The following is an 18,375-nucleotide window of genomic DNA, read 5'->3' as shown; positions in this document are numbered from 1 at the left end:
AAATGCCATGCAAGTAACTGCACCGCACTTGAAAGAAGCAGAGGACTTTGTAGTGAAGAACGTTCAGAAAACAATTGAATGCGAGCTAAAGAAGAGCAGCAGCAAGAAAGGTAATGGAGGCCACTATGCTAAGCTGAAGCCTGTACAAGATGCAAGTGGAATATGGGTCGTTGGAGAACGACTAACCAGGTACAATGCGATGACACCAGACTCATCCCTTCAGAGATTGTTACCCTCCAAGCATCCAGCTACACGTCTTTTCATGGAACGTGCGCATCAAGCAGGAGGACATAGGGGACGTGACGCAACCCTTGCTCGATTTCGAATGCGTTACTGGACACCTCAAGGCAGTAAACTGGCAAGATTAGTGAAAATGGACTGTCAGCTGTGCAAGTTACGTGACGCCAAATTCCTTGAGCAACCGATGGGGTTACTGCCAGAAGCCAGACTGAAACCTGCTCCAGCATTCAACCATGTGATGCTTGACCTGTTTGGGCCATACACCGTTAGAGGAGAAGTCCAGAAACGCACAAGTGGCAAAGCATATGGTGTATTGTTCACCGATCTCACAATGAGAGCTGTTCATATTGAGGCAGTGTTTGGGTACGACACTAGCAACTTTCTGATGGCACTTAGCAGATTTGCAAGTCTTCGTGGATGGCCAGAGAAGATTTACAGTGATCCTGGTTCTCAACTCGTGGGCGCAGAAAGGGAACTTAAAGAGGCCTGGCAAAGAATCGATAGAGAGTCGTTACAGAAAGATTCTGCTCAGAATGGTTCAACCTGGGTATTTGGACCTGCTGATAGTCCTTGGCATCAAGGAGCAGTGGAGTCTCTGATAAAGGCTGCCAAGCGTGCCATTCATTTCTCTGTGAGTAACCAGCGTCTGTCTGTGCCCGAATTTCTCACTGTCTGTTGTGAAGTGTCTAACCTACTGAATGAGCGGCCCATCGGTGTGAAACCAAGCGTGGATTCAGTCATCAATGCGCTCACACCCAATAGCTTGTTACTGGGACGCGCTACTGCCTCCAACCCCATGGGATGGCAGCCATGCGATACGAGTATTGTAACACGCTATCATCTCGTTCAGTCTGTGGTGGAGGACTTCTGGAAACGTTGGACCGAGCTGTACGCTCCAGCACTGGTAGTACACCGCAAGTGGCACACTGCCACTCGTAACTTACGACCAGGAGATGTAGTGATTGTTGCTGACAAGAACACTCTTAGAGGAGATTATCGTTTGGCGCTTGTGAAAGATGTGTTCCCAGGAGGAGATGGGCAAGGTGACAGTCCAGTACAAGAGCTATCGCACCGGGGAAAAAGATCATGAGTACCGGGGTGCAAGAGACACTGTAGTCTCAAGAGCAGTTCAGCGTCTTGCCCTACTTGTCCCAGTGGATTAGAGTATGAAGCCAAAGTCAAGAAACACTATTGACATTAACAATATTTATTGTGAACGTTTATCTAGTGACATTTTGTTATTATTTTGTTCCATTTCACAAGTTGTATCGCAGCGACCCCCACCTTTCCGGTGTGTTAGGAATTTTTATTATGTTTTTACTCGCTACGATTCAAGTTTTGTTTTAGCCAGCGGTTTCGCTCGTTCTACCCATCGTTCCTTGTGGGGGAATGTTGAACATGTGCAGAAAATGGCGCCATTTTGTTTTAGCGCCTGTGTTTTTCTGTGAATTTCTGCAAAGTTTAGTTTAGTTTCAGAACGGTTTCGATATTCAGAAAGCTGTAAGGGACAACAACGTTTTACCAGCGTGTTAGCAGTGTGTGACAGCGTGTGACTAGATGTTATTAGATGTCTCTAGATGTGCCTACATGTTTCTGCGTTACTACATTGTAGCAGATTGTAGTTCTACGAATGGTCACGAATAAACTGAGTTGAAGCGTCGTCTGTTCGCCTTAAATCGATGCCGTTACAATGAATTTGTGAAAGAAAAACCGCTTCAATTAAGGATAAAAAGGTATAAAATTGTTTTAGTAGTAAACTGTTGAAAACTTGAGACAAATGAATGAGATTTTAGTCGACTGCAGGCTATATATTCTTTATGGAACCGATTTATTCTGAAGTTATTTGCTTTATCTAGCGATCAAAATATAATATGTTACGCAGCGGACAAATACAACACACTTGTGAGTCTTAAATGAATCAATTTAGACGGTTAAAAAGGCCTCATTTTCAATACAAGAATATTCTTCTTGACCATAGGCACTGAGTTCACAAATCACTGCCTAATCTAGGCTGTAGGACACAAGCGTCGAGCGGCTTTGTTGACAAAACAAGAATACGTATAAATTTGGCAAAACACTGCAATCGAAGCGACGAATGCCGCCAACTTAAAACCTACCGGTTTCCATTACTATTCTGCATCCGTACGTAAACTAAAAAAAGTAATAAACTCAAGGTAAATGACTAGTAAATTCATTCCTGGGAAGGTGAACTCTTTCGAACTCTTTGCAAACTTTTCCAGCTGTTTCCAAATCACAGTCCTCGGGGGGTTTAAATTCAGTCATAATTTCACATAATTATGCAAATAATTTTCAAATCAACCAATCAAAATCACTACCCGGATTTCGGGTGGTGACGTCACCGGACGGCATTAGGGCCAGATGTATTCAGACGTCCCTTCTGGGGAGTAGGCGACCACAGAGGGATGTCTGAAATTCAGGCTTCGGTCTGGATAGGGTTAAGCAATCACAATGAGACTTAGAAGATATATGGTATGTCCAAAAATCTATCTTTTGTTATACGTCACGTGGGATGATGACGTCACACCGTTAAATATGCGATCTGTTTTCAGTTGTTTTTATGCAAATCTAGAGAATTTGAAACTGAAAACAGATTGCACATTTAACTGTTACTTAGCTTGATAATGGCGTCTGGAAGATGCTAAAACGTCGGCTTATTTCTTTAAAAAAAAAAACAAAGAAAAATCGTGCTGACATAACTTACAAAAAAGCATTTTAAATTAAAGGGAAAACTTCTCTTAACAAATACCTTTAAAATACCAACAAATACGTTTTGTATAATAAAGGTAATGTACGATAACCAAACAATTTTTATTATAAAGAAGTATTATTTTGGAAAATAGACCACTCCTAAAATTCAAAGGAGCTACATCCGGGACCGTAGTTGCGGATTCCTATCGATGACGCCAATTCCCGCCTTTGAACGCTGGTTTCATTTAACCGTCACTCAGTTCGTGATTTTTTGACCAAATTAAACAAAAATTACATGCTGTGCTCATTTGTTTATATTGTTTTTAGCGGAGCTCCACAGCGGCCCGAAGGGCCGCAGAGCGGAGCCCCATACTCATAGAAAATTCACAGAAATAGGAAAACCATGAACTTGAGTTTTCATGGTCATCATGGCTAGCGGCATGGCTCGCGGGCGCGTACGTCGTACGACGTACGGTGTTGCGCACTTCAGAAATAGATAAACCCTCATCTATTTGTTACTGGGCATCCAAGTTATGGTCAATTGACAGCTGTCAAAACAAGGTATCCGCTGACCAGTATCACGTGATCATATCGCGGGCTCAAGTGTATAACTCATCGAGGTAACGCGTTTTTATAAAGTTGACCGCTGACCGAAAAATGGTTTTTCTATTGGATTGCGGGCTCATTAACTATTTTTTATGCCTACGGTCAGTGAATTCAGATATTTTAATAAAGGGCAAAGTAAATTACCGGGGAGCTCCGCTTTTAGGCTTGGCTAAATCTATTTAATACCCTTGTCTTAGTCTAGGACTAAAAATGTCAGTTGGAAAACAATTTCACCTGAAGAAAGATACTTAGGCAGTAATCGAGTTACCATTTGCGTTGACCCACAATCAGAGCTTACTTATTAGAGTCGGCTTATATGTTGGCCTTTTAATTTCTTGTAGGATGGGGAGCCCTTTACGGCAATGGACCATCGCCAATGATCCTTCAACAGGCTAAACTTCCAATTGTGTCAACCGAAACCTGTAGACGGAAATATGGTTCAATGATTGACAATATGTCTCACTTGTGTGCCGGAAAGGGGCAAGCAGATACTTCAGGAAGTTGCCAAGGAGATAGCGGCGGTCCGCTTGCTTGCGAGATGAGAGGTACTGGCACGTGGTATTTGCAGGGTGTTGTAAGCTTTGGAAGGACGGGTTGTTATACAACCCACTATTCAGTGTTTGCAAGGACTGCAAGTTACAAGCAATGGATAGACAGTAAAATAGGTGAGTGGAAGAGTCAGATGGCCAATATCTTTCCAACTTTTATAAGGAAGTGTATTAAGATGGTTACCTGCATGAGTGCTGGCTATCTAATTACAACACATGACCAAAAAAGTCAGCGGAGTCGCGAAGCGACGGAGCCCACTACGAAGAATATATTTTCTCCCGTTTACCTGTAAATTTAATGCGGTATTGCCTTCGCAAAATCGCAGATAGTTTGTAGTATTTCTGCACCGTCAACACCTACGAAGTTTTAATAAAGAACATCATATAAAGACACTGATGGCGTTCGGTGGTGGATTCATTGAGTGTTCGCGATTTTTTTCTTTTATCGCTTCGAGACATCATGGGCGCCGATCAAAACGGTGAACTATCACTATCCCATGTCTTTCGGCATTATATCGCATGCTTTTACGCTTTTGTGGGACATTCAGGCTCTGTAAAAAAGAAAAACCCTATAAAGAGCTAAGTAGGTGTTCGTGGGGCAAAAAGTTACTTCTCGCATAATTTTAACAGTCGTGTAGCTAATTCTAATAAGAGAACATTTCGAAATACAATTGAAAAGAAAATGAGCGAAACTAAACTATATATACGATGTTTCGAAGTCATCTTGACTCCATTATCAAGTGAAGAGATATAACGGTTGTAACTAAATATAACTAAACACGCAGTCGGACTCAATACGTGCGAAAGTAAGTTGATAATTGAGTCAAGATAACTTCGAAACGTAGGTAAATTTTGTTCATTTTCGTGTAGAAAATGTTTCTTTTATAAATGTTTTTATAAAGGTTTTTTATTAATTTTTTTTATCTTTTGCTTCTTTTTAACAGGAAACAACTGAGCGAGAAAAGTTCAAAAGAAGTTCGATTCTTAATATACCTGACGTCTCATCAAGCGGATCCATTCTATTGTTGTTTAAATAGCATGTAGTATGAGGAATAAACTTACTTGGGAGTTACTTTAAAATAAAACTTTTGTTCGTGTGAATGACATATTTTTCTCTGTATTGACAACGATACTATCTGTCAAACAGCCAACGATAACTCCCCCAGTAATAATAACAACAATAATAATATACATAAAAAATACTCGATTCTGATTGGCTAAGAGCAGTGCAGTTCAGTTGTAACACCAGTGCAAATTACACATCGATATTCTAGATTATGTTTGGCTGAAAGACAACAGGAAATTTTCTAATGTTAACATGGTCAATTGACAGCTGTCAAAACAAGGTATCCGCTGACCAGTATCACATGACCATTTCGCGGGCTCAGGTGTACATCTCATCGAGGTCTTGTGTTTTTTGAAGTTGACCGCTGACCGAGTTACTTTTTACCATTGTATCGCGGGCTCAATTTTTTTCATGTTTATATTAGTATACGTAATTGGACTACATGCTGTCCAATTTGGAAATAATTTGATGAAAAAAAATTCCGAGGGTAGCCAAGAGATTAGTAATAGTAATTGGACTGAGTGGAGTACAATTCAGGGAGTAATCGGGCGAGTAATTTCAAAATCGGCCGAGCGCGCAGCGCGAGGATGATTTGAAATAACGAGCACGATTACTCTCTGAATTGTACGACACGAGGTCCAATTACTAATTAATCGTGTCAATAACAAAATTCGAGGTTAGGAAGTCTTTAGGAACCTTTTCTGTAAGAAAAAGTCAAAGGTAAATTCAATTGGTTGCACACAAAGTTAGAAAACAGCAAGAAAAAAACCATTCAAATGCGCGTGATTGACGCGCGGATGGCGTAGGTGTCCAATTACAGGTATCCAATTTGAAGTTGCTCAAATTGGATACCTGTAATTGGACACCCACGTGATCGTGCGCCGATTACGCGACAAATAGGCGCGCGCAGAACCAATCAAAATCGAGAATTTTGTTATAGACACGATTATTTCCAAAATTGGACAAGCATGTAGTCCGGTTACATATTAATTATATAGCTTGTAGTCAGTCAATCCAGCGTAAACAATAAACTTATGTCCAGAACGGGAAAAGCATTCAACAATAGTAGGCATAACACAGCACATGCAACTCACTCAGAGCATTGTCTTCACAAATAAAACTTAAACAAAACAGTGCAATTTTATTCACCTGAGTTTGCGAAGCTTGCTACAAAGTGAGTGAAAACACTGCATCAATCAATTAAAGTCGTAAACAAAGTGTCCGAAGAGCTTTACAACTTCTTGAATCTGACATAGTCCTTTCCACCATATCGTTCGTACTTCATCGCCGTCTTTTCTTTTCGAATTTTAGCAAAAAACGACAAAGAATTGCATCTAACTCATGGCGATGAATATCTGAAAGATATCTTGCTTCGCTTCGCTGCACTTATATATAATTACGTTCTGGTTCACCCAAGTTTTGTACTATTGGAGGTGTTTTGCTCTTGGTTTTTGCTTCTTAGTGTAGCTAGCTCCTCTTCTGACAACGTAGAAAATTTCTCTTTGTTGTTACTATTGCTGAAAACCTCAAAAGGAATAGAAAAACGCGGTAGCAAACTTGCCTTATAAAATTCAGCCATTGTCGACTAAAACAGGACAAGTTTACAGGGCTGGCGCTATGCTTTGTGCTTATTGGCTAATATCCGTCACATGTTGTTTTTTCTTCGATTTGATTGGCTGAGACGAAACTGTCCAATTTTTCTTAAATTGGACAGATTGTGAATTTTACCTGAAAGTCCTAATTGAAACTATCCAAATTTAATCCCAAATTGGACAGTTCCTAGGAATTAAGGAAAAATAGCTGCGCTGACAATATAGCAATTTCAGCTTTTTGAAAAAACTCACTCGTGCAAATTAATTTCAAATTGAACTCGAAACCGCATGATTACCTATACCAATGACAAAGACAATAGCAATAACAACAACAAAAATAATAATAATAACAATAATAATAATAATAACAATAATAATAAATATAAAAGTAATATATAATTATAATAAAAACTTTCCCAAAATCCTCAGCAACTGAAAAATCGGCAATGCCAAATAACTTGGTCAGTTTGAAGTCAGTAGGAGTAGTACGTCGTTTAGAAATATCCCTTACCATAAAGTACTTCTTGTATAAGTCGTATGTCAATGACGTCATTAGTCACGTGACGTTGCTCAGAAGTTCGTATTTGCTCACTGTGACGAAAATAGTTTGTTACTGAAAAAACAGTCATTGCAGTTTGAAGCACATTGGTGTGAGGCATTTTGGACTGCCGAGGTACCGAACAAAATATAAATTTAAGGGGGCTCTGTACAATTTTCAAAAAAATGGGAGTCTGGGTACAAGTACGTATCTGGCGTTGCATTAAATATGAGGTAACAAGAAAGTACATGTTGGTAGATACTTATATGTTAAGTACTTTTCCATCAATCACATTGTTATGACCTCATCAGTCACGTGACCAGGACGGATCACATTTTTAAATTCGCTTGGAACCTTTAGTAGAACCTCTCTCTTAGAATATTTTTGAACGAAGTTGTAGCGTTTAATTTTTTTTAAAAAAAAAATGGCCATTATTACTCTTTCCTGAAAAAAGTACGGCACTAAAAAATACAATTGAAAAGTTTGTTGGCTTCCTACTCAACGACCATTTGCATTTGGAATAAAAGAAAATTTTGCCAAAGGCTTGAGTGTCTGCTCTTTATGATAGCATTGTCAGTTTCTTTTCATTTTAATTGCTTTTGGCGAGGTTGGATGTAATTTCTTTCAGACGAAAGGAGTGCGCCTGGGGAGAAGTTAAATAGCTGCCTCTCCCCCTCCCCCTTGCTGGGGGTCATCCCAGCGGATTCCCCGTGTACCCTATTATGGGCTCATGTTATTTTCAAAATGGCGACTCTGCGGTCGACTCTGCGTCGAGTCTGCGAGTTATAGAGGACAGTTTTGTCGATGTTTTTCTTCTTGACGGGATCAAAACTAGTCCCCAAACGTAGGGTACACCTCCTTCATTTGTATTCCCGATAAAGAAGAATATGGAATGAGTAGAAACGTGCGAAAACGTGGGTAGCAGAAACTTACAGGTGAGCGTTTCTCATTGAACAATGATTTTTTTAGACTGTTAAAAGCTGATGTCTTCGACGTTTCTCGTGATTATCAATTTAGCTTACTGGAATTAAAGCCGGGCTAGGCGTAATTTAAAAGAGTAGATAGTGAGATTCGAACGATTCGATAGTATTAAATGGCAGTCATTTCGTCGAGGAATGCAACTGTTTATTTATGTTCGTCATCTGAATTTTAAGCTACTGTTTTTCAAATTAATAAGAATTGCATCCTTTCACATATTTATACGTGCGGAAATGTTTCTCAAAATATTGACCAAGTGGCCATTTTAGGCTGCAAAAGTAACATTTAAGTTAGACTACAGACTTCCTGCAGTCAACCTGGTAGCTAATCTAGACTTCAATAAAACAGTGCTACTCACATTTTGGAATGCCTCTTTGGGCAAGTTTAATATCTGAGACCATTTCTTAACTTAATATTTGTTCTTCCCATGATGTTTTATTGTATATACATTACCTTTCCTTTGCATTTTATGATCTACAGGTATTTTTTGGGACTAATAGAATGCCTAATGTTTTGACAGAACAGTTTGGATTACTGTTCAGTGAGTGAAACTATGGATTGTAACAAGTTCACTACAGGTAGTTGTTGATCTCCTAGTTTTACACATATTAATGTGACAGTCAATTCTAACAATTTCCTTCCAGTTCTCTCTACACACATTCATTACCTGAGGCATTTAAGATCTGCTTTTTGACCAGACATTTGTCTATTTTATAAAAAATCTGTTTGACATTTTTACAGCCTGTATTTTCAGTTGTTGGATGACCTTCAGTAGCATTTTAAAGTAGCAATATAAAAATTTGTCAGGCCTTTAACTTAAGCAAGCCAGAAAACCCTAATCCCAATATAAAGCTAACTGTAAGCAACATGATGTATCCTTTGGCAACCAAAGTACTTTTAAGGCTAACCAGAGTACTATGTGGGCTAGCTAACCGGAATCCTATGTAGGCTATCTGGAATGGCTTGCATGGCTTGCATGGCTCGCATGTTTCATGACACAGTGCCATACAAGTGCCATACAAGTCAGAAATACCTAACTTATATAAAAATTAATATCATAACCTCAAGCCACCTCAGCTAACTATACTCAGGCTAACTGGAGTACTGCTTAGACTAACCAGGGAGCTTTTTAGGATAACCAATTAAAGTGGAATGGCTCTTTTTTAATACATGACATTTTTCTGCAATACTTAATGAAAGGAGGTGTGCAAAGAAAATTGATTTCTTCTGTTCATGATCCAGGAAGACTGGGCAAAGTGAAACCATTACATATAAACTTAACCAAAGTCCCATGTTTGTTTCAAAACAAGCACAACAAGAAATTAAAATCCATAAATTTTATTTGGCTCTCCAGCAAGTGGAAAAAAATATTGGACCCACTAGCCCAACATAAAAGCAGCCAGGTTTTTTCACACACTGAAAAAGGCCATTTAATTTTAATATACAGTCTGCATGCTGGAAAATACCAATTTCATAAAAAAGAATAGTTTTTTGTTTTTTTTGTTTCTATTTACAGGTGACTTGAAGACTTTGCAAGGGCATTCCTGTTAGTCAAAATGAACTCAAAAAAACACACTGTGTCAATGTAATAAAATTGTCACATGCTTGATTCCCACATGTTGCCAGTTTAAACCTGAATATACTTAAGTGACATTTATGGCTCTTTATATAATATACAACATCACAGAACCCAATAAGGCTACATGTAAATACTGACAATTACATGTAAGTTTTAAACCCATTCTGAGGTTCATGACAATTTTTTTTGTTTCAATAAAAAAATGCAAAAAAAAAAAAAAATAGAATAGAGAATTTGCATTATTATTATGGCAGACCATAAATGTTACTCCAGGTTAATGTGTCCAGTTACACTCCTTCTTATTAAACCGTGAACACTTAAAATATGTCTGGAATGTTCTTTGTGTTGTAACCAATCACATGCGAGACCTTCAGACCACAGAAACCACAGACAGCGAATGGGTTTCCATAGGCTACTCTGTCTCGAAAAAAAAAACAATTGTTTTGTTGGAGGAGACACGTCGTCTTTTTCGAGAACTAAAATGTAACTTTTATTCCTTCATATTGAGAGCCACATCCAGAACATGGTTTTAGGGATTATACAAAAAAAAATTACGGTTACTCAAGCGACGTTGCAGTCGTTCGACACGGTTGAACTGCGTTGCAAGACACAACTAAAAAATAACAGATGAACTATAACGATAAAATAAGGTACATAAATAAAGGTAGCATACTGAACCTCGATGTTGATTTTGATAGACCATGGAGTTCCACATATTGAGGCAAACGCTTCCGTGATATGAAGGGTGCAAACTGCAAAGACCGCCAACGAAGATTACCGGTACTTGAAATGTTGGTATTATTTGCGCAAAGTAATCCCCCACCCCAATTTTCGCTACTTCCTTCCCAAATACGTTTTATCTGACACATAACTATTTGATATTAGGGCGATTACATGCAATGGGAAGCGAGCGGCAAGCAGACTTCGGAACAACCGACCTGACATGAAGTCTCGCGAGGGAATGCCTTTTTCACCTGATATGCATACTACGCGAAAGGAAAGTGAATATCCCGCCATCTCTTTCCGCTAATATAACAGATATAATAAACGGACCTGCCTCCCAAAAGTCCGTCGTTTACTTGTCCATAAATGCGCATACTAGAAAGCCTAGGGATATGTAACGCTGCTATATACACAGTGGTCAATACAAATCTATAAATATAACATGTACTTTTCGTTTTCGTAGATAAATTTTCACAACAACTTGAAACATTCAACTTTATTTTAAACCTTGTAATTTCAGTTTCCTATCATTCACACTTGGAAAGTTACATGTATGTCAAGAGGAAATTTCTAACAGAAAAAGCAGGGAAACAGTATCTCCAACACTTTCGGTTTGCTTGCAGAACACAACGCTTATATCCTTTGATGTAGCCCGATCCCAAGTTAAAGCAAAAAAGTACACCTTGAGATGTTACTACTAAATCTCAACACAAAGTTGTTAACGGCTTAACAATAATATTACAACATGTATGGATGGAATCGCACTGACATGTTTGAATGTGCTCCACTGTTGTTTACTAGACTGAAACCCGCACCATGAAATGAATTTTCGGGCGGGTTAACATGCGAAGAATTTGAAGTTATCGATGCACTTACTTGGCCTTTAGAGGTATCAATTAGGTATGGCAAACGCCAATCTTCGGACTCTGGGGGAACCTTATTTTCTAGAGCTTTCTGTAGGTAAAGCAGATCTTTGTCAAGTTCTTGACGGTTTAGATATTTCACTGGATTCAGGCGTTTCAGGCGCGGCCGCATAATAGCGAAAAAATTCCCGCGAGAACGTTGTAGCTGCATAATAAACTGATCCAGAGTTTGCTTAGCAGTTTCCTTGTTTTTCCTCAATAAGGTTAGCATTTTTTGCGTTTCGCTAATTGATTTTCCCAGTTCAGGATGTCTGTCTTTCAATTTACATTTCGTGTGAGAATCACAAGCTACACCGCGGCAATTGTTTTTGTTATGGCCAGGCTGATGACAATTACTGCAAATTCTTCCATGCGTCACTTGCTGTAGCAAATCATTCTCGCCTTTGAGCTTTGGCAAGTGTTCTTCTGCACTTGTGCACTGTGCCTCCAAAAAAGTTACATTATCAACAAGTTCCTTTTTACGGCGGTCGAGAGGAGAATCGATCTCGCTTGCTGCGCTTGTAGTTGTGCTGCTTGTGTATGATGCAGTTGTCGCTCCTTTGGCTGGCCAAGTTTGCTGTCCTTTGCTAAATTCGAGTTGTTTTGGCATCAAATGTGCACTACTGTCTTGCGATTTGATTCGTCGCAGTTCTTGGTCCAGCGCTCGCTTTTCCGCGAGAAGCAAACGTTTCGGCGATGAGAATATGTAGTCTAGATCGCCGTCCTGTAGGTACTGTAAGGATTTGCGCGTCGAAAATCCCCGAGATTCAAATTCCTCTGCTAACCTTTCTATACCTGGTATCCCCATTTTTTGTAACCACTCTTTAACCTCGGACATTTCGTTTTCTTCTCAACAGTGAACAGAGGGCTAGTGTAAGAATTCTCCCGCGCACTCGATATGTGTATTTGCAGTGCGAAGTGCTTCAAATGAAATCATTGGACACATGCCTATAAATTTATGCGACTACGTGACGGACCTCTTCTCCCGTTTTCCGGGAAAATTAATAATGCTGTGGTAAGTGCTCAAACATCATTCATGATATCAATTAGTTGACAAGTGTTGGGAAGAAGAACTGTCTAACATGCATAAACTAGGTTTTATGAAACTTAAATTTTGAAAAATTGAACCCTATATGACCGGGTTGTCATAAGTATATAAATATATTTTGCTTGGCCCTACCCCGTGGGAACCTTAAGATTTTTTTATTTTCTTTTTAGCCAAATAACAACCTTGCCTGTACCAAGCCGTGCACCCTGGCCCTGGATGTGGGAGCCAAGTGGAGGCATTGTCGTACCGTGTAATTACATCGTCTTCTGTGATCCAAAAGATCATTTACTAGTATACCAAACGTTACATACAGCAATGGTTTTTGCACCTGGCTCATACGTGACTATTGCATCTTAAACTTTAATTAATGGAATAGCTGTGTTCACTGCTTTTCTGGTCTGGAAATGAGCACACTGTTGCTGTTCTAATACTTCAATGAAATTACTCTTCATCATGTATAAAGAAATCAAATGTAACCACAGTGCTTGAAATAAGATAAGCTGTTTTGCTGAGTAATACAAGAAATTCCCTCTGCAATGGCAATTTTGGTTTCTTGCTCAGCAAAGAAAGGAAAACGACGAAGAAAACTTTTCAACTGGTTGAAGCATAGTTCACATGTATTTAAATGAGGGCAATAAGGAGGCTGAAACAGTAAACGTACTCCAAACTCATCGAACATATCTCTGAGCATCCCTTCTGTAAAATGCCCGTGGTGGAAGCCGCAGTTGTCCATGACGACTGTGTCTCCTCTCTCTAAAACAACACTCCCATCAGGATTGTCCATAGTTAAGACATCTTCAAAAAATAAAAGCAATTCATTTCCATTTGAGGGATCGTCTAATATGTTATAATGATCAACACGCAAGGCTGAATGCATTAAGTTAACCGTGTAGTTTGCATTAGACGCGTATCTTTGAAATTCAAATGCCTTCTCTCCGATATAGGAGTTGCCGTATTTACGATTTCCCTCAGTTCGGATCACGCTTGCTTCATCGAAGAAATGCAATGTGCTTGGATCTATTCGGCTGATTTCGTCAAGATATGCGTTTTGACTGTCTACGTTTGGACCTCTAGTTGACTCTAAAGGAACAGGCGTAATTTTTTTCTTAGTCATCACGAGTTCCTTTTGAAAAAATCGGCTAATGGATGCGCGTGACGGTATTTCTCCAGGTAAACAGACACCATCCAACAATACTCTTCTTTGAAGTTCTTCACTATACAGGCTTGGCTGACTTAGTTTTTCAACTTCAAGGTAAGAGCAAACATCATCATGCAGAACCGAATGTTTACGTCCACTAAGGGCATTTCGCGGTACAGAGTAATTGTTTTCATTGTACTCTTTTATAACTTTCGTAATGAATCCGGTGCTAACTCGTGCTTGCGCGCTTATTTGTCTAATTGAGAGACCGTTGTTGTGCAGATCTAAAACGTTTTCCCTGATCACTTGAGGATATGACTTTCCCATGTCGTAGACTTGGCCATGTCGATTTTCCCTCACGCGTACATTTGCTAACAAAAAAATAAATAAAACGAAAAAAGTAAAACTCCCTCTTCTAACGAAAAAAAAATAGTGTTTACATCTGCTACGGTAGTAGCAGTGCGATAAAAATCAGAGAACACTCGCTTACCTTGCAACATTGTAACTTGCGATCTTGCGTAACTGAAAATTTTGATCGTTACAAATTTTGAAAATTCGCGCGCCAACTCAGGCGGAACTGTCGCGTCGGCGGCCTGCGCGCATCACTAAAAATCGCTCAATAAAACCTTTTTTTTTTGGCTAGTAGACTGCATGTTTTTTTTTCAAATGAAATGGGGAACAGCAGTTATTTACTAGTAAATTCCTGCAAAGAAAGACTGAATGTGTCTTTTGGAACAAAACAAGAGCCTTTTTTTCCGTGACCGATTCGAGACCAATGGAAACCCATTCGCTGTCTGTGGTTTCTGTGGTCTGAAGGTCTCGCATGTGATTGGTTACAACACAAAGAACATTCCAGACATATTTTAAGTGTTCACGGTTTAATAAGAAGGAGTGTAATGTGTCAAGTTTTTTTGGCAGCACAGGCTTGGTTCCACAGGGAGTGGTTTCAAAAAATATCCATACATGTACCTCCCCCAAGGATGGTTCTTTGGTTTGGACCCTCCCACCCCCTGGGATTTCCAGTTTAGCTTCATACTTTCTTTTAAACTATTGAGACCCCCATCCCCCTCGGAATTCTCAATGACCATCCTTGGGGTGGGTATGGATATTTTCTGGAACTGCAGAATGTAGGCAAGTAAGCTGCAGATTAATCTGATTGATACACACTAATCTATTTTCACATTTAAACCTGTTTTCTATGAGATATATAATTATATATTGCTTTTACCGGTTTCACTTGTAATAATAAAAATAATAATAATAATAATAATAATAATAATAATAATAATAATAATAATAATAATAATAATAATAATAACAGGGGCGTAGCGAGGGGGTGGTCCTGGGGTGCCCTTGACCCCCCTTTATACAAACCTTGGCGAAAACGCGCGAATCTTGAGATCAAACAAGGCATAAATGTGTTAAATCTTTCTTTAACAGTATAATAGATACTCAATGTATGCAGCTATTTTGCAGGCTTGCCCCTCCCCATGCTCACTGCTCAGGGGCTTCGTTTCCTCTTGCTGCCGTCCGGCTGTTTGACATGTAACGTCCGGTAGTTCATGCACAAAATAATTATTTTCAGAAGTGTGAAAATTGGTCGATTCATGGTTTTATTTCAAGAAATTCGTCAAATAAATTTTCAAAGCAGCATATTTCAATAAAATTATGCACTTCGCTTGAGAGAGAGAGAGACCTTGATCAAGTACGGGTATATTGGTCTGTTTTAGCACCAATTTTACACCAAAAACTGACGACGGTTTTTTGGATTAGCTCTGTCAGAATGCAGTCAATATTCAAGATGGTTAGTCCTGTGGAAAGATCTATCCAACCTCTATAAGTTGCACATCACAAAACTGATTTGCTGACGTGTAAATTGGTGACGTCATAAGTGGTTGAATGGCCATTCCTCCAAATCCCGGAAAAATCCGGGTGTAGCATATTAAGGGTTAAAAAGCATGGTGACCCCTACTTTTATATTTCATTACACTGTAGTACCATTATTTATATGGTTAATAAATGAGAGAGATTGAAAGGAATGTTATGTGCGATGACATAAATATATAAATATATGTCAATCCATCTGCGTCAGTTAATAGATTTAATAAACACTCGCCACGTCCTTTAAAAATACACGGAGCAAGTCTCCACTGCGACGTTACATAGAGCCATATTTTGCTAAGTTGATGTAATCTTTCCAGCAATCGATAAACGTTCGCAGACTACAATGTGGTCAAATTGCTGGACACAAACGTTGACAGGCCTCTACACACTCGTTCAGTTCATTTGTCATACAATCAGGGAAGCATTTGTCTTCACAGTTCATGTCATTTTCGTCTGCTTCGTTTTCCTGTAGAGTTTCTAAAGTAAGAAAAACGCGACCGCACGTTAAAACATCAAAAATGGAAACAAAACTGCAACAGTACCTAAGTAAGTAAGTAAGTAAGTAAGTAAGTAAGTAAGTAAGTAAGTAAGTAAGTAAGTAAGTAAGTAAGTAAGTAAGTAAGTAAGTAAGTAAGTAAGTAAGTGAGTGAGTGAGTGAGTGAGTGAGTGAGTGAGTGAGTGAGTGAGTGAGTGAGTGAGTGAGTGTGTGAGTGAGTGAGTGAGTGAGTGAGTGAGTAAGTAAGTAAGTAAGTAAGTACGTACGTACGTACGTATCTACGTACGTAAGTAACAACAATAATGACACAATGACAATAAAAGAATGATAATATCGTTTTCTGAGTGCCCTTTTTTGAACCCCCCCCCCCTTTTTTTAAGGTATAAATGCATTAATGTAACCGAAATGTTCAAACATGATGATTGCGGGCTCGGACCACCTTTGCAAACGGAATGGACAATTGGCAGCTCGAGGTTTTGGACTAAAACCACCGGCCTTTTAATGCACTGATATCTGTAATTGTTATGTAATTCTTGCTGAGATAAGTTTAAAAAAATAAATAAATATATTTAACTAACTAAGCAAGTTGTAGTGAAAATGTGTTTTACAGCCGAATTCAGTGCAATGTGTAGACCAGGGTTTTTCAAAACATCATTGGCCGTCGATCATTGGCCAAAGGCGATCACAAAATGGTGATAAATAAAGGCGTGTACAAACACAGGATACACGACAATGAAAAATTTCATTCAAATGCTGTTTACTGGAACGATTATCAGAACGAGGAACGTTGCTTATTTAACAATAATTTTCTTGAAATTGTTGCAGCAACTTGATAAGCGGACGTCGCCATGGCAGAATAGTGAGAGAATCCGCTAAACGGTAAACATTAATTTCGCTTAAATTTGGGAGCACGAATCATTAGGAGCATTTAAACAACGAGTCAGAATTTTGGATTGAGTAAAACGTTCACTCTTACAGGTTTATACCTAGAAATTTTGTTCAGTCAGCAGGTGGCTGATTTAATTTTAATCATACATACGCTGTTTGTTGATTGATGATTTGTAGTTGGGATTCATTGCTTGGACTTCATTCGACCCTAAGATTATGCTGTTGGCGAGGACATTTAACGCCACTCATTAGAATTCACAATATATCGTGAATCCGTCATCATAGCGAGTTTTTTGGGCGTTTCGCTTCCTTCTGTTTCATGTCAGATGTATTATAAATTGTAAGACTCTATGCATCACAGGGCCTGGTTGCTCAAAAAAATAGACACTATCCACCGAAAAAATTGCTATCCGGTGGACAAGCGTTAGCAAAACAAACTAGCTATACATGAAGTAGATGGATTTATCCGATTATTGGAACAGCGTCCCTAAGACGAAGTAGATTCTCTTGAACCACACTCTTGTTCAATTGAACCAAACACTCCTATGAGCAAAACCGTTGAAGACGCTTATATGCCTCGCTTGATAATATAGGAAAAAAAAACACGAGTTAACCAGTATACAGCTAAATTTCAAGCGCAAGCTACGTTACCTTCGTATGGTCTCTGCCAAGTGCTATGCAGATATGAACAAATCATCAGAGACACAAGTAATAGCTTGACTGTATTGTTTGCCATGTTCCAAGATAAATTACTGCTCGTGAAATACAACCCTATTTTATCATTTGTCTTGCTATTGTGATCGGAATAAATACATGTCGTATTGGTGAAATGTGTGGCTAGCAGATTCCAATGGAATACATCAGCGTTGCCAAGGTGACCAAGGCCATTCGCTCTTTACAAATTATACTCCGCTCTTATTTTTAAGATAGATCTTCGGTAATATCGGGTAGCGGTTTACCTTAATTCGAAATGATTCAAGTAATATATACAGTAATTATAGCAATGAAAATGTTTAAAACCGCATTGTAATATCGCTGTTAAATTAGATATTGCCCTTCTACGTCAAAGAAAGAAATATTTATATGTATAATTGTACTGAAATACAAACAAAATTATATTTTCTTATCATCTTGAAAGTCGTAGAAATGGATATGGGCTTTCCTTAAGAAAGATAAACAAAATGTCGGATGTATTTAACTAGTTCACCATATCATAAAGATAATAAAAGTAATTTCATGCTAACAAAGGGGATCTCTTCTTTAATTTATGCCACATTTATCTCGGCTCGATAGCATGTTCGTTCAACCGATACACGGTGTTATAATTACAGTTGTATTAGCTGACATCCTTTGTCCGACATTTGTGACGATATACTTGCCCTCTGCATACTTTTTCGCACGGGCATCGTTCTTGTCTATAGTCGCCATCGCTGTAGACCG

At 38.8% G+C, this 18,375-nt stretch overlaps 3 protein-coding genes and 1 long non-coding RNA gene across 4 annotated transcripts in view; 2 read left to right on the top strand and 2 right to left on the bottom strand.

Moving 5' to 3' along the window:
* LOC144649332 (uncharacterized) overlaps positions 1–1,330 on the top strand; it is a 2,141-nt gene extending 811 nt beyond the window's left edge. Inside the window, exon 1 of the mRNA XM_078509181.1 lies at positions 1–1,330. This exon is cut by the window's left edge and continues 811 nt beyond it. Within this exon, the coding sequence (XP_078365307.1) occupies positions 1–1,330 (1,330 nt within the window).
* LOC144646059 (proproteinase E-like) overlaps positions 1–5,058 on the top strand; it is a 23,600-nt gene extending 18,542 nt beyond the window's left edge. The window contains exons 6-7 of the mRNA XM_078505585.1: positions 3,897–4,220; positions 5,048–5,058. Of these exons, the coding sequence (XP_078361711.1) occupies positions 3,897–4,220; positions 5,048–5,058 (335 nt within the window). The remainder of the gene's footprint in view (positions 1–3,896; positions 4,221–5,047) is intronic.
* A 7,937-nt stretch (positions 5,059–12,995) lies between these two features.
* LOC144646049 (uncharacterized) lies at positions 12,996–13,994 on the bottom strand. Its single transcript, XM_078505575.1, has one exon. It carries the CDS (start codon positions 13,992–13,994, stop codon positions 12,996–12,998), a length of 999 nt encoding a protein of 332 aa, XP_078361701.1.
* A 1,753-nt stretch (positions 13,995–15,747) lies between these two features.
* LOC144644159 (uncharacterized) lies at positions 15,748–17,726 on the bottom strand. Its single transcript, XR_013569056.1, has 2 exons — positions 17,587–17,726; positions 15,748–16,028 (listed from the first exon to the last, which is right to left on the bottom strand). It is a non-coding gene; the product is annotated as an uncharacterized LOC144644159 (long non-coding RNA).
* Positions 17,727–18,375: the final 649 nt, after the last annotated feature.

Source organism: Oculina patagonica, chromosome 1 (genome assembly GCF_052425735.1).
Source record: "Oculina patagonica isolate OP01 chromosome 1, crgOcupat, whole genome shotgun sequence".
Classification (NCBI taxonomy): domain Eukaryota; kingdom Metazoa; phylum Cnidaria; class Anthozoa; order Scleractinia; family Oculinidae; genus Oculina; species Oculina patagonica.
This window is presented reverse-complemented; position numbering and strand designations above follow the sequence as displayed.

Bases quoted from the DNA above. Each gene is read 5' to 3' on its own strand.
- LOC144646049 (XM_078505575.1), bottom strand. From the start codon at position 13,994: ATGGGAAAGTCATATCCTCAAGTGATCAGGGAAAACGTTTTAGATCTG.